We start from the raw sequence: 15,623 nt of genomic DNA on the forward strand, positions 1-15,623 counted from the left end.
ACAAAGCAGGCAAGTTAAGGTTTGAGACACCTCAGTGAGCAAACACAGCACAAATCCACCTTCTGTCAGCTTTCAGTGGTTAACTGCAAGAGCAGATTAACTTCTTGGGCCTAACTTTTTGTCCGTCAAATAGGAATGCAATACTTAGCTGCAGGATCATAATAAAGATTAAATGAAACTTAAATAGGTAAAGCCAGAGTGTCTGCAAGGAAATGGTTAATGGGTAACTTGATACCTTCCCCTTTTCCTGAATAAATACTTTAGAGGAGAAAAGAAAAAACAGTAACTGAACATCTCTTGGAAAACTAACTGCTCAGCTTCTGTCCCTTCATGATAATCCTCAGCAGCAGCTCTTCACCCGAACAGTAGCATTTTGGTTACCAGGCTGGTAAGAGTTACTGTCAATTTGTTGGAATTGTGACCTTTATAATAGCACTTCATTTGTGCCACTATAATAAGACTTACCATGGAAATCTTTTTTTTTAGACTTGGGGCTCCTTGGAGGAAAGAAATAGGCTTTATTTAACAACTTTTGTATCAGGCATTTTACCATATACTAACATCATATGGCAAAATGTCTGACAAAAGCAACTCCGTATTTGATGAAAAACTGATTCAGATGGTACTTATTGGAACTTCTTACTTCAGCTTGCATTCCCCAGTTATACTTAGCTATACACACTAGACTGGATAATTCTTACAGACAGAGAGAGCATGCATCTTCTCCACCTCTCTCTCTCTCTAGCACCCAGCACAGAGCCTGGCCCAGGGCAGATGGTCACTAAACGCTGATTCCATTACGTGCTAGTAAGATATTCATACCTGGGACAGAGTGAGGATTTTTACAGAATCATTAGGGTGAGTCAGTCCCCTCTGCAGGTCAACCCTGAGGTTCCGGGCCACATCAACTGGCTCCAAAGCTTGCAGTAATCTCTCCAGGATGGATACACACAAAGTAGTCTGTTCCCTAGAGGAGACACCATAGATCCCATCAATTCCTGTCCCACCAGGTAGGAAGAGACAACCTAATCCTAAAGGAAATAAGTCCTGAACATTCACTGGAAGGACTGATGCTGAAGCTCCAATCCTGTGGCCACCTGATGTGAAGACCTGACACTGGAAAACACCCTGATGCTGGGAAAGCTTGCAGGAGGAGAAGGGGATGACAGAGGATGAGATGGTTGGAGGGCATCACCAACTCAATGGACACGAGTCTGAGCAAGCTCCGGGAGTTGGCCATGGACAGGGAGGCCTGGTGTGCTGCAGTCCATGGGGTCACAGAGTCGAACACGACTAAGCGATTGAGCTGAAGTGAACAACCTTAATATCTGACACCAAGCTTAATAAGGCTCTCCTCCGCACAGAGATTTCCCTTTGAAAGACCACTTCTACTAATTTATTCAACATTTACTAAGTATCTGTTATGTACCATGTCTGTGCTGCTGCTGCTGCTAAGTCGCATCAGTTGTGTCCGACTCTGTGCGACTCCATAGACGGAAGCCCACCAGGCTCCTCTATCCATGGGATTTCTAGGAAGATATATATACATATATAATATATATACTCTCTAAGGATAAGATATGTTCTCTGATCTCAAGGAGCTCATTTAATGGAAGACACAGAAAAATAGGCAACTATAATCCAGGTAGACAAAGGCTACAGGTTAGGGCTGAAAGCTGAAGGAGCTCAGAAAAGAAGATGGGATTCAGGGAAGGCTTCCCAGAGGGTAACACCTAAATGATACTTTAAGAAAACATGGTCATCTAAGCCTGGGCACAGATTATTTATCCCTCCACACACCTGCCCCATCCTAGGGAACCACTGATCCTGGGTGGTGCAAGGTTGGCAGGAGTATGAAAGGAGAGGGGAGTCCAGCCGATCCAAAAGCACAGGAATTGCTCCAGGAAGGAATCGAATGTCAGCTGCCAAAGTGGCATGGAAACCACAGGGCAAGAATTGACACCCACCTCCAAGCATGCTTTGATCATTAATGTCAAATGGAAAGGATACTGTAAGCCCAGAGAGGAAGGCTGTTTATGAGTCATGGACTTGGGAAAGTCATTTCCCCTCTCTGACTCCAGGTATCTTACCTGGAACAAGGGGTGTTAGATTAGATTGGCAACTTCACAATGTTTTTCACCAGAACCAAATGGCAACCCACTCCAGTATTCTTGCCTGGAAAATCCCATGGACAGAGGAGCATGGCGGGCTACAGTCTAGGGGTCACGAAGAGTCAGACACAACTGAGCGACTAACAACATGCCCTTGTATGTGTTGTCACATGAAACCCCATCTTTTACACAGGGAGGCTGTGATTCTATTTCTTAATGGCTCATCAGCCCCAGGGAGCAGTGAGCTGTGGAACTGTGCACCTTCTGAGCTACCCAATTGCCGTGGACCATGCCAAGTAAGACACACTTTATGTTGTAACCCAGGATGCATGCACACGCACACAAACACACAAGTGAAACAAAACTTTCACAAAACAGTCTATACAACACACTTTTAGATGCAATTCAATTTTATTCTATTCCTCCTCTTCCTCTACTCCCAATGTTAGTCCTGACCCTCTAAACAGAGTTAATAACTCATCAGTGCAGCATAGTCTACCCTAGGCATAACACTGGATTAGGTGGTTGGTAAGCTCCTTCCCAGCTTCCCAGGTGGCTCAGACAGCAGAGAGTCTTCCTACAATGCAGGAGACCTGGGTTCAATCCCTGGGTCAGGAAGATCCCCTGGATAAGGGAATGGCAACCCACTCCAGTATTCTTGCCTGGAGAATCCCTTGGACAGAGGAGCCTATCCAGCTACAGTCTGTTGGGTCACAAAGAGTCAGACACAACTGAGCAACTAACACTTTTCACTTTTCAAGCTCCTTTCCACCTCCAGGTTCTAGGGAAGTTCCATTTATAACCAGTTCAGCACCTACTATAATTTTTCCCCAAAGGGAATTCAGGCAGATTTCAATTTTGTATATTCTCTAAAAACAAAAGACTGAAGTATATTGCAAAACATAACTGGAAGAACTGCTCAAAATCTCACCTGGGTTCTTTTCATAAACACCTTTAAAAATCCCCTAAATGTGGATGGAATATAGCTTTCAGTTTGTTCCCACCATGTGTGCAAATGTTGTGAGGCTTTGGAAGGGAAAAAATTCTTTGCATCTCTGCCTCAACATGGCCCAAGGACGACTCAAGAGGACGGTTTCTTTTCTGTGTATTCATAAAGATCAGATGTAAGAGTCATAATTTTTTAATGTGACTGTTTTACCAATTTCTCTTTCTGTGTCCTGCTGTGGGGGAAACTGCATTAATAAACTATGTCTCAATGCTGCGTTAAAAAAAAAAAAAAAAAAAAGGAAAGAAAACATGGGAGTTATCTAAGAGAAGTGTTCCAGGCAAAGGGGGTATGAGCACAAAGGAACACACAAAGGAACGAGACGGTGTTGTGCATTCAAGGAACCACAGGTCACTTGGGATGATGGGGTGGGGGAGAAGTGGGGAGAAGTGGGGAGAAGGATGAACGACAAAAGTGCAACAGGAAGGACACACAGAAGCTGGGCTCTGAGGGGTCTTTCACGTCCTGCTACGGAATTTAGCCTTTTCCTAGAAAGCAACGGAAAGCCATTAAGTGGTTTTAAAGCAGAGAAGGAACACAATGACATCTGACTTGTAGAAATCACTGCATCGGTTTTAGAGGAAAAACTTTCAGTTAGAAGTTACTTGATGGTGAGAGGTGATAAAGGAGCAAAGAGGAGGAAGTAACAGTGAGAAAGGAGAAGAGGGAAAAGATTCAAGAGCTATTAAGGAGGCAAATTAAGCAGAACTTGATGACTACCAGATGCAGATAGAGGTGTTTCACGAGTCATTTCCTTGTCTCTTAATAGGCCATACAAATAAATGGGCACTCATATACTACTAACACGAGTATATCGTTAAACTGTGCCTGTGTAACAGGGAACTAAGCAATATACTAACACACGGCTCCACAGGCGGCACAGAGTCTGCCTGCCAATGCATGGCACGCAAGAGACACGGGTTCAGTCCCTGGGTCGGGAAGATCCCCTGGAGAAGGAAAGGGAGACCTGCTCCAATTTTCTTGCCTGGAAAATTCCATGGACAGGGGAGCCTAGAAGGCTAGAGTCCTTGGGGTCGCAAAGAGTCCGACATGACTGAGCTCAGCAACACACAGCAATTCAAAGCAAATGAACATATCCTTTTAACTTACTGACTGCACTTTGCACAATCAAGCCCAAGAGAGTAGTTAATTTTTTTATTCTCAAGATAAGTCAAAACGTATGTCCACACAATAACTGTACACCAATGTTCACAGACCCTGCTTGCCAGGGCTGGAGGAGGGATGAGGGGGGGAAGTAGAGTGACTGCCAATGGCTATAGGTTTCTGTGATTAAGCCTTTGACCGTGTGGATCACAAGCAGCTATGGAAAATTCTTAGAGAGATGGGAATACCAGAGCACCTTACCTGTGGAACCGGACATGGAACAACCGACTCGTTCAAAATCGGGAAAGGAGTGTGACAAGGCTGTATACTGTCACCCTGCTTATTTAACTTACATGCAGAGTTCAGTTCAGTTGCTCAGTTGTGTCCAACTCTTTGGAACCCCATGGACTGCAGCACACTAGGCTTCCCTATCTATCACCAACTCCCGGAGCTTTCTCAAACTCATGTCCATTGACTCCGTGATGTCATCCAACCACCTCATCCTCTGTTGTCCCCTTCTCCTGATGCCTTCAATCTTTTCCAGCATCAGGGTCTTTTCCAATGAATCAGTTCTTTGCATCAAGTAGCCAAAATATTGGAGTTTCGGCTTCAGCATCGTCCTTCCAGTGAATATTCTGGACTGATTTCCTTTAGGATGGATTGGTTGGATCTGCTTGCAGTCCAAGGGACTCTCAAGAGACTTCTCCAATACCACAGTTCAAAAGCATCAATTCTTCAGTGCTCAGCTTTCTTTATAGTCCAACTCTCACATCCATACACGACTACTGGAAAAACCACAGCCTTGACTAGACGGACCTTAGTCAGCAAAGTAATGTCTCTGGTTTTTAATATGCTGTCTAGGTTGGTCATAGCTTTTCTTCCAAAAGCAAGGGTCTTTTAATTTCATGGCTATAGCCACCATCTACAGTGATTTTGGAGCCCTCCCAATATAGTCTGTCACTATTTCCATTGTTTCCTCATCTATTTGCCATGAAGCGATGGGACCGGATGCCATGATCTTCGTTTTCTGAACGTTGAGCTTTAAGCCAGCTTTTTCACTCTCCTCTTTCATTTTCATCAAGAGGCTCTTTAGTTCCTCTTCGCTTTCTGCCATAAGGGTGGTATCATCTGCATATCTGAGGTTATTGATATTTCTCCCAGCAATCTTGATTTCAGCTTGTGCTTCTTCCAGTCCAGCGTTTCTCCTGATGTACTCTGCATGTAAGTTAAATAAGCAGGGTGACAATATATAGCCTTGATGTACTCGTTTCCTAGTTTAGAACCAGTCTGTTGTTTCATGTCCAGTTCTAACTGTTGCCTCTTGACCTGCAGGTCAAGATTTCTCAGGAGGCAGGTCAGGTAGTCTGGTATTGCCATCTCTTCAAGAATTTTCCACAGTTTGTTGTGATCCACACAGTCAAAGGCTTTGGCATAGTCAATAAGGCAGAAGTAGATGTTTTTCTGGAACTCTCTTGCTTTTTTGATGATCCAGCAGATGTTGGCAATTTGATCTCTGGTTCCTCTGCATTTTCTAAATGCAGCTTGAACATCTGAAGTTCATGGTTCACGTACTGTTGAAGCCTGGCTTAGAGAATTTTGAGCATTTCTTTGCTAGAGTACGAGATGAGTACAAGCCGAGTACATCATGAGAAATACCTGGCTGAAGCACAAGCACAAACTGGAATCAAGATTGCAGGGAGAAATATCCATCACCTCAGACATGCAGATGACACCACCCTTATGGCAGAAAGCGAAGAGGAACTAAAGAACCTGTTGATGAAAGTGAAAGAGGAGAGTGAAAAAGTTGGCTTAAAACTCAACATTCAGAAAACTAAGATCACGGCATCTGGTCCCATCACTTCATGGCAAATAGATGGGGAAACAGTGGAAACAGTGACAGACTTTATTTTCTTGGGCTCCAGAATCACTGCAGATGGTGACTGCACTCATGAAATTAAGATACTTGCTCCTTGGAAGAAAAGCTATGACCAACCTAGACAGCATATTAAAAACCAGAGACATTAGTTTGGCGACAAAAGTCCATCTAGTCAAAGCTACGGTTTTTCCAGCAGTCATGTATGAATGTGAGAGTTGGACTATAAAAAAAGCTGAGCACCAAAGAATTGATGCTTTTGAACTGTGGTGTTGAAGGATACTCTTAAGAGTCCCTTGGATTGCATGGAGATCCAACCAGTCCATCCTAAAGGAAATCCGTCCTAAATATTCACTGGAAGGACTGATGCTGAAGCTCTACTCTTTGGGCCACCTGATACGAAGAACTGACTCACTGGAAAAGACCCTGATGCTGGGAAAGATTGAAGGTGGGAGGAGAAGGGGACGACAGAGGATGAGATGGCTGGATGGCATCACCAACGCGATGGACATGAGTCTGAACAAGCCCCGGGAGTTGGTGATGGACAGGGAAGCCTAGTGTGCTGCAGTCCATGGTGTCGTAAAGAGTCAGACATGACTGAGCAACTGAACTGAACTGGGAAAAGATCCTGAACCAATATATAGCCCAGAGAAACAGAAAAATATCTAGAGATTGCCAATTCAATATACAGAGTTATTCCCACAAGTTGGTATCTACTACCCTGTCTTTAAATTTCCAGTGACACTGTTTTCTAGAGTACTGCTCCTTCTTCCAGGAAGCGAACTGCCTCCCCCACGGACCTTATTCTTCAAACTCCACTTCATTTCAGTCCCAATTGCATTCCTGGTGTTAACTTATGGTGTAGCCACTGAAAGTCTCTTCATGTACAATATAAAGTGGCTGGATTAGTTGGGCTGTCTAAAAGCTATGCATCTTTTATTTGGCATCTATCATATTATGTGCTGCACCCTAGGAGGGATGCAGAGATGAACAAAACATGGCCCCTGTCGTCAAAGAATTTACAAACTAGAATGAAACACATATGGAATTACAACATAAGGCAAAAATGTCAAGGATCACTAAGAGAAATAACCATAATGTCCTTAAGGAGATCTGAGATCTGTCTCTACAACTGGAGTGACCAAGAAAAACTTTTTGGAGGGGAACACACTTCATCTGGGCCTTAAAAGATGACAGATTTGGAGAGAAGGAAAGAAGGTATTTCAGTTAGTACGACTGGCATAACCAGTTAGAAAAGTGCCAAGTCATGCTTAAGGAAAAGTAATTAGCGCCACATGGTAGCTGGAGCAGATGAAATACGTGTAGAGTGGAGAAGAGAGATGAGGCTGGAAAAGCAGGGTGAAAATCAACTGTACGGGTCCGAATGCCAGACTGGTGAGTCTCACTTTCACACCCAAGGCCCTGGGAGACCATGGAGAAGCCGGGAGCCAAACAACCTGAGAAGTTCACCGTGGTTGCATCGCTGGAAGAACACACTGGAAAAGTAAACTCAGGGATAATGAGAAATTAAACCAATGCAACAGGTCTAGCAAGAGGGAGAAAATGAGGGCCTGAAATAAAATGGACATATAAGAGGGATTTAATAAGCAGGTCTAAATAATGTTGACTAACAGAATTAAAGAAGGGATAACACAAATGAAAAAGAGAGAACTCTTAGAAGGTCAGAGCCAAAAAAGTCCTCTGAAATCATCCAGTCTTAACTCAGTGATTCATTATCTTTTCAAGAAGGAAGGTCGCTTTTAAATTTCTGGATCACAAACATTTTAAAAGTGTTTTAGGTTATCAGATGATCAAATACAAAGCATTTAAAAATAAAATACAGATGTAAATAAAATGAAAAGTAAAATGCCATCCTACCATGCTAAGTTCCATTTCCATATTAATAGCTTCTGACGTACCTTTCCGGTATTTCTAATGTTGCATTGGCCAGTGTTCGTGTGGGTATGAGAGGGTTGTAATTCTTTTTTTTAAATTACATATAATGGGATTATAAACTCCAACATTTTTTCATTCACCAATATATATTAAAGATCTATGTCCATATACACAGAGAGATAGATATATCTACTCAATTTTTCTAACAGCTGCATATTGTTCCATAGTCATATGTCATAATTTAAGCATCTCCTTTTAATAGATATTCAGGTTGCTCCTAGTTGTTTGCTTTCTGCTGTCAACTTCTGTGGTGAATAAACCTGTAGATACAGTACATTTTGTGTGTGAGTATACCTGCACGTTACATTTCTGTAACAAGAATTACTGGATCAAGGGTATGTGAATTTAAAATATCGACAGAGCCTACCAAGCCGCCAGGATAGGACCTCTTCTAAAGAGGAGAGAAAAAGTCAAGGACTTGGATACGTGTTGGAGGAGCCCTTCCTATAGGTGGGCAACCTTGCCTTTCGCCTCCTATTTCAAGGATCAAGGCAGCGAGTCCAAACGACCGCCAGGGGCACACCGCAGAGCCTGGACTTGAACCCCGTCACTTGCCTCTCAGCCCCGGATCCTTCCTCTCTGAAATTCCATCTACATTCAGCCTTCACTGAGACTAGGAAAAGCCTCCCCCGTCACCACCCCCGATCCCCGGCTCCATACTTAGGGGTGTCATTCTCCCCCGCTCAAGCTGCAGGGTCCTCTCACCGATGGTTCTCGTTGAGCAGGGAGAAAAGCGGACCAAGGCGCAGTTCCGCCGCTTGCTCGCGGAGCTCGCTGAGCGGCACCGACTGCAGCAGCGACTGCAGAGCGCGCAGCTCCTCCAGCGGCGCCTCCAGCCGCGAAACCTCCCTCAGCAGCGCCAGCGCCTGGGCCGCCATGATGCCCCCTCCCGCCAGGGTTCGCCAGTCAGCCGGCCCCGCTCCTGGTTCGCGGCGCGCTTCTTCGAGCCTCGCGAGATGTGCCCGGCGCAGCCTCCCTTCCCTGAGGTTTGGCTGAGCCCAAATCGCCCCGGCCGCACCAATAGCATTGCTCAGCTGCCGGGCCGCGCGCGTTCGGGAGCTGCCAAGCCTCGCGAGACCGGGGCTCGCTAGGGTCGCCGGTAGTTACGGGGTCGCAGCCGTGCGTCATCGTGGGTGCTGCTCTGTGGGCCCGAGTGTCTGGTCTGGTTGCTTCTGTCGCACTGAGAGCGAAGGCTGGGTCAGTGTCTGGCAAGCGGAGTGGTGAGAATGAGAACCAACCGAAGGTTAAACGGCCTTGCCATTGGCCCCCTGGCTCTAAAAGCAGGCTGTGGTGGAGGCTTAGGCCGACAGGGCGGAGCGGAGGCCGTGAACATCCTGCTCCCCGGCCAGACACATATTAAGAGGAGGCGAAGGGTCAGGCCTCGGGAAGATGAAAATTCTCGAGAAGCTGGAAGAAGGCGTGAGTAACACCGACGTGGGGCCGTGCACACCCTTAGGCAAAACGAGAAGGCCGTCGGGGCAGCATGGAGAGTTTTTCGCGCGTCTGCTCCTAGGTGCTGTGCATTCCCAAGGATGTAAACGTCGAGAAAATGGAAACTTCAGTTAATCTTTTGGGTCAAGGATTGGGGGCAAGAAGGGGGGCGGCGATCGCGGAAGGCTGTCTGCAGCCAGGCCAAAAAGGTTTACATGCAACTGGTGGAAACCACTGGCAAGGACAACCCAGACGAGTTTTCATGCGAGCAAGGGATGGTTTGAGTTTAAAAATTACTATAGACTGCGAAATTCGAGTTTGATGGAAGATCCGTTAAATACCCAGTCACCACCCACGTATTCCAAGCAACTCTAGAAACTGATCAGAGCTAGAGGCTTTAACCTCAATAGGTCTTCACCATCAAGGAAATGAACCTGCTTTGGAAGTGCTTGCCTTTGTGTACTTTTGGGGGAAAAGACAGAAATCCGGGAAACTTAGGGGACGCTAAGGACAGGATTTCCCTTACATTTCGTGCCAGTGCCGCAGGTGACAAAATGATAAACCCGTTGCTGCTTTATGAAGACCCCAAATTCCGCTTGTTTTATGAAAAAAGATATGCTTTCTTGTTTTTCTGGCGATCACTAATCTTATCGTTAACAGCTACCCTCATTTTGGATTGGCTCCATAATTGTTTTATTCTTTGAGCCTGGAATTATTTAACTCCCCCAAATCTTGCCTTCAGAGTATCGCTAATAGTGTTCCCAATCACCCAGACTCATTTTTCCTTGCTCATCGGTACGTTGTTACTATGTTTCTTTGTCTGGAAGGCACTAGCTATCTTTAGCCTTTGGATCAGAGTGTAATTGAAGCATTCATGGGGTATTACACCAAGCATATGTTTGACCACTTTGCCCATGGCATTGGGGAAAAAAAAAAAAAATCCTTTGCTCACTTTAAAAGAAACATGGTAATAATAAAAGAGGTGACGGATGATAAGAAAAACCAGATGCTCTTGATAAAGCTTGCTGGAAGCTTTGCTCTGATGTTATGAATGATTATGAATGTTCCCTGGAGCTAAAGAAGAAGCTGAAAAAGAAATCATAGTCTGCAAATTGGATGGGCTTTAAATTCATCAATATGAAACTTTAAGTTTCAGGCTTTGGCAGTAACAGAGAGTCTGTGTCATCTTGAGATGATAGATACATGTCTGTACCTTGAGAGGAAGAAGGCAAATCTTTGGAACCAGAGATAAAGATGAACCTAAGGAAACAATGCTGTCCTACACCAGGTGTTAGACCTCATCCATGCTGCGACTGATATGGATTCTTTCCTGGATCGAGGTTTGGCCCTTAAAAAAGAGACTTCAATAAATTGTATACCTATAGAAGAGGTGCGGAACAACTTTCAAAATAAAGTAGAGGAGCTGAAGAAAGAGGAGGAAGATACAGTATTGTGGATGAAAGAGATGGGTACAGAGTCTGACTCTGAAGAGTCTGAGTTCACCTCTGAATCCAGTAAGGAGGAGGAAAGAAAGAGAGAAGGCAAGATGCCTCCAGAAGAGCCTGTGATATCAGGCAGGGGCACTGAGGCTCTTACTAGATCTGAAGGATCTGCCAAGGCCATAAATGCAGAATTGGAGATTTGGAATCGGACCTTGGAATTGACTCTGAAGAGAGTAGAGGTGCCTGAGTTGAAGGAAAAGATAATCCAGAGGTGGTTTCTTCCAGATAGCAGTTCATCCCTTGCCATCCTTTGCCCCAACATCACCTTCATCTTGACCATCCTTGTCAGCACCAGTCACACACCTGTATCATTTAGTCGTTGAACAAATATTTATTGAACATAATCTGTGCAGGAACCTGTGCTAAATTCTGGGACATCATCTCAGGATCTAAGGTAAAATGGTCATTAACAGTGACTTTTCCTATTAATATAACGGATTTAAAAGATCACAGTCTTGATTTATTTTAGTGGACTTTGAATATAAAGGATTGTTTAAGGACCACTCACCCTCATTGTTTCTAACCTTGTTTCTTTCATACATGCTAAGTTCTTCAATCACAGCTGGAGATTTTCTGAGTTAACCTTGTTTGGTAGTGGCATGAGACTGCTCTTGAAATGCTGACATGGTCTTATATTTTATAAAACACTCTTACATTTATCTTCTGTTAATCTTCACTTTAGATCTATGAAAGAGGTATTAGCTCTTTACCAAAAAAACACCCCCCAAAGCTCAGAGAGGTTAAGTTATTTGCCTGAGTCTACACAGCCATTATAAATGATAGAACTAGGGCTACAGCTGGCTTTGTCGGGCGCTTTGCTGGAAAGTGTTATCAGGCCTTTTAAGAATAATAGTCCCAAGGAATAAGGCAGACAGGTAAACAGGTAGTTAAACACAGAAGCTGTGAACTGGCAGCTTGCCTGCCAGTTTGGGAACCAGGTAGGTTTTGTTTTGTCTGCCCAGTTTAAAACAATTCCTAGTTGATTTTCAGCATTCTCCTCCCCACCTGCTTTGTTTAAGGTACTATTTACATAGAACACAATTGACCAATTTAAGTGTACAGTTTGCTGAATTTTTTAATGTTTGTGTAATCACTACTACAGTCAAGATAAAGAGTAGTTTTCCTTGGCTTAAAATTTACTTAGGGTCTTACCAGCAGTGTGGTCATTTAAAAATTAAGAAATTTCACATTAAGAAGCTGGATTAAAAAATTGGAACCCCTGACAACAATGGACTCTGTCCCCAGAGGGTAACAGTCAGTCATTAGCTTGCTGCTTTTGAGTTTGTTTTAGCAGCTGACGTTAAATGTGGACAGAGTGCCTTAGGGGAAATGGGACCTTGGGGTTAACCTTTGTAAAGGCTGCACAGACCAGCTGGCCTTGAAAGATGGGTGGGTTTACAGGGAGAGCAGTCAGCAGCAGGAGTGTTTGTTTTAAACCAGGGAGGATTAGAAGGGAGATGCTGTGGGGGGGACATGAAGTCAGCCACGTGTGGGCTTCATTTATTTGGGTTTGTTTTTATTTTCTCTTTTTGGTGGGATGGGCCTCAGTGGAAGAGTTTTGTGTATTTGTGTTTGTGGGCTGTGGTTTCTGAAGGTTTTATATATCTAAGAAGCTTTAATCTGTACACCTCAGGGGATTTTATGGTTTTTGGTATATGCGAGAATGGGGAGGGAAAATACCAACCTCTTAAAGGTTGGTATTTTTGTTTTTGCAGGGGTTGGAGGTTTGCACGGGGTGTTTGGGTTATATGTTTCTAGAGAGTTGCCCAGTGAAAAATGAGTCCCTCTTTCCCCGCCTCCTCCACCCTCTCCTTCCGGCCAGCCTGGCTGGGACCTGGCCGGGCGGTGGGGCAGGCAGCAGGTGGTAAGGGGAGAGGGGCTCGGGCCCTTGGAGCCCATCCGTCCGCCAGCGACTCTGCTCAGGCTGCAGTTGCCATAGCCGGTGCTGGCTCAGTCACCAGCGACGCCATGGACAGGCTGGGCTCACGGTGCCCTCTGCCAGGCTCCGCTCGGCCCTCTGTCTTTATATGCCTCTTGGTGAGTGTTCTACAGTATGATGCTGTGAGTCCTCTCGCCTCTAAACCTCCAGCCTGGGGACTGAGGGAGGAAGGGGCATTTGTGTTGTATACTCCTGGGATTTTGAGCTGGGGGCAGGCAGGTAGGGGGTGGATGGTGAAGTTCCTGGAGGTGCCACCCAGTGTCCTGGAGATCGTGGTGTGATTCTGAAGCTCACCAGCACCCCTTTCTGCCCTGCCTTTGAGGAGCGGCTGGGCTGTTTCACTGCCCAGGAGGGTGGGGTGGTGAAGGGTGTTTGCTGGCGCGTTCTCATCTAAGGGTCCCGTGCTAGCTTGTTTCCCTTTTCCCAGTGCATTACCATCTCATTTTTCTGGGGCTTTGCTGTCTCATCTCTGAAGTATCTTCACATGTGAAGTTTGGCAGTGGCTGCAGAGTGCCTGTTGGTGGTGCTGGTGGTGGCTGCCCTTTGGGGCAGGGCCGCGTGGTGGAAAGGAGAACTGTTGAAGCCCAGGGGTCTAGCCCAGCTCCGCTGCTCACTTTTCTGGTGATTTCTTCCCCCTTTGGCCCTTAATTAACTGGCATACGTCAGTGATGCTTAATATTTTGGGGACTATAGATTTTCTTGGGGGGGGGTGTGTGTGTGAAAATTCTGGATTTGCACCCAAGGAAAGTGTATAAATAAACACAATGTTAATTTCAGAGTATTTCCAAATTCCTTAAAACTAGGTATGTTATAAATTTAGAAACACTAGGTGGTTTCTTAGGCCCCTTCTGCCTTAACACAGATTGTCAAGTCAACCATAGACTCTTAAGGACATCCCCGACAGTCCAGTGGTTAGGACTGCACCTTCCAGCTCAGGGGAGTTAGGTGTGATCCCTGGTTGGGGAACTAAGGTCCCGAATGCCTCGGGGTGTGACCATAAAATTAAAACAAAACCATAACCTCTTAAAGGTTAGGCAGATAGATACTACAGTACCAAAAAGGAAAAAGGCAGAATGAAGTAATTGAAAGGATACATAAAATATTTTGAAACAATGTAAACTTAGAAAAGATGTAAAGATATAAATATGAAAAAGTTACAAACTTACAGTAATAAGTATAATGTTTCTATTAGGAAACATGTTGGCATATGTATTTTGCGCTCATGTGACACCACTTTCTAACGTACTGTAGTCCACCTTTGATTCCAAACTGACCTTTCATATCTTCTGATTCTTTGTTGATATGGTCTGCAAACACTTCTCAAGCCATACCTCTTAGCAGGGCTTTAAAGTGCTGAGGATACAGAAATGAATGAGCTCACATCCAATGAGGGAGATGGATGTAAACCTCTGTATTTCAGTGTGATTGATGGTACAGCAGAAGGATGTTCAGCAGCAATCCTGGCCTCTCCCAGTGGCATTTCTTCCCCAGTCATGATGTGAAAATTGTCCCTAGATTTGACCAGATGTCCCCTGGGGCAGAGGCAAAATTGCCTCATGCTGAGAGCCACTGGATTAAGTGAAGCTGAAATAACCCTGCTGTGTCACTTCCTCCTTGCAGTTCAGAGAGCCCAGAATGGGAGGCAGGAGTGTGGATTTAAGTCTTGGATCAGTCACAGAACTGCCTCAGTTACCTTATCTGTTCAATAAAGGCTTGTCTTAGGTAATACCCAAGTGCCCAGACTACCTCTGAGTGTCTCTTTCACTGTGAGTTCACGCAAGAGTTTCAATTCATTTTAGGTGAGTTTGTATTTAATCCTGTGAGTTCTGTGTTCCACTGATACCTGCTGGCTGAAATTCCTAGATTTCCCCTAGGAATGGCTTTTTTGGTTGGGGGACAGACCATTGCTCCTTTTGTTTAGAGTCCGTGTTGAAAGCCACCTTAGAGTCGTGTATCTGACCCCTTAGAGTGTTCTAGTATGTCCGATTCTCTGCCAAAAGCTCTGTGGATGACCCAAAAGCCCCACTTATTTCACAAGACTGTGTAGTCTGCATCTCAGCATCTTGCTGGTATGCGAATTCACCAGTCTGCAGGTTATTTCTTGAGAAGCTGCTGTGTGCCGTGAACTGTCCTGGGGACACAGTGATGAGCAAAGCGTGGTTCCTTTCTTTATTGGATTAGTGGTCAGAAACTGTTTTTCCTATCTTGTTTGAACCCATGGCAACTTTGAGGTAGGCAGCACAAATGCTGTAATCTCCACTTTCTAGGTAACCTGTATAGAAGAGAGAGGAAGTAACTTGTTGAAGACTGCAGAGAGCTGGACTAACACTAGGTTTTAAATCTGCTGTTTGGTGCCTTTGTTTTTTTATATCCTGTATAATCTAATTGAGTTGTCACTAACAACCTCCTTGAAAACCCTGGTTGGTTGTTTTTTCTTGTGTGGCCACTGGTTTAGTTCAGAGGACTAGTATGTTGGACTGGAGGTGTTGGGGGAGGTCGTGGGAGGGAATGAGAAGCTAAAGACATAAAAATGCTCCTCAGGCCCTGCCAAGAAGTAGGAGGCAGGCAGGGCCAGGCGATAACGCAGGAGTGGGAAGACAAAGGTTTGTTTGAGCGAGACATGAGCCCCGGGCTGGCAGGCAGGAGAAGCGTGTTCTTGTCCAGTCTTGCCTGATTCACGGTGGGGCTCCTTACAAGTTGC

The 15,623-nt window shown here is 45.0% G+C and overlaps 2 protein-coding genes across 6 annotated transcripts in view; one reads left to right on the forward strand and one right to left on the reverse strand.

The window, feature by feature from the left end:
* PSMD5 (proteasome 26S subunit, non-ATPase 5) overlaps positions 1 to 9,032 on the reverse strand; it is a 21,742-nt gene extending 12,710 nt beyond the window's left edge. Inside the window, exons 1-2 of the mRNA XM_005684357.3 lie at positions 8,756 to 9,032; positions 823 to 967 (exon numbers count right to left, since the gene is read on the reverse strand). Of these exons, the coding sequence (XP_005684414.2) occupies positions 823 to 967; positions 8,756 to 8,928 (318 nt within the window). The 5' untranslated portion in view covers positions 8,929 to 9,032. The remainder of the gene's footprint in view (positions 1 to 822; positions 968 to 8,755) is intronic.
* LOC102182036 (protein CutA homolog) overlaps positions 9,025 to 15,623 on the forward strand; it is a 19,586-nt gene continuing 12,987 nt past the window's right edge. For 2 of the 5 annotated variants that reach the window (XR_001918485.1, XR_310249.3), the window contains exon 1: positions 9,025 to 11,377. Coding sequence is in view for 3 of the 5 variants with exons in the window: in XM_005684361.3 (XP_005684418.2) it covers positions 12,760 to 13,020 (261 nt within the window). In the remaining 2 variants the exon portion in view is untranslated. The other 3 variants (XM_005684361.3, XM_005684359.3, XM_005684360.3) reach the window with 3 other exon arrangements.

This window comes from Capra hircus, chromosome 8 (assembly GCF_001704415.2).
Source record: "Capra hircus breed San Clemente chromosome 8, ASM170441v1, whole genome shotgun sequence".
NCBI lineage: Eukaryota > Metazoa > Chordata > Mammalia > Artiodactyla > Bovidae > Capra > Capra hircus.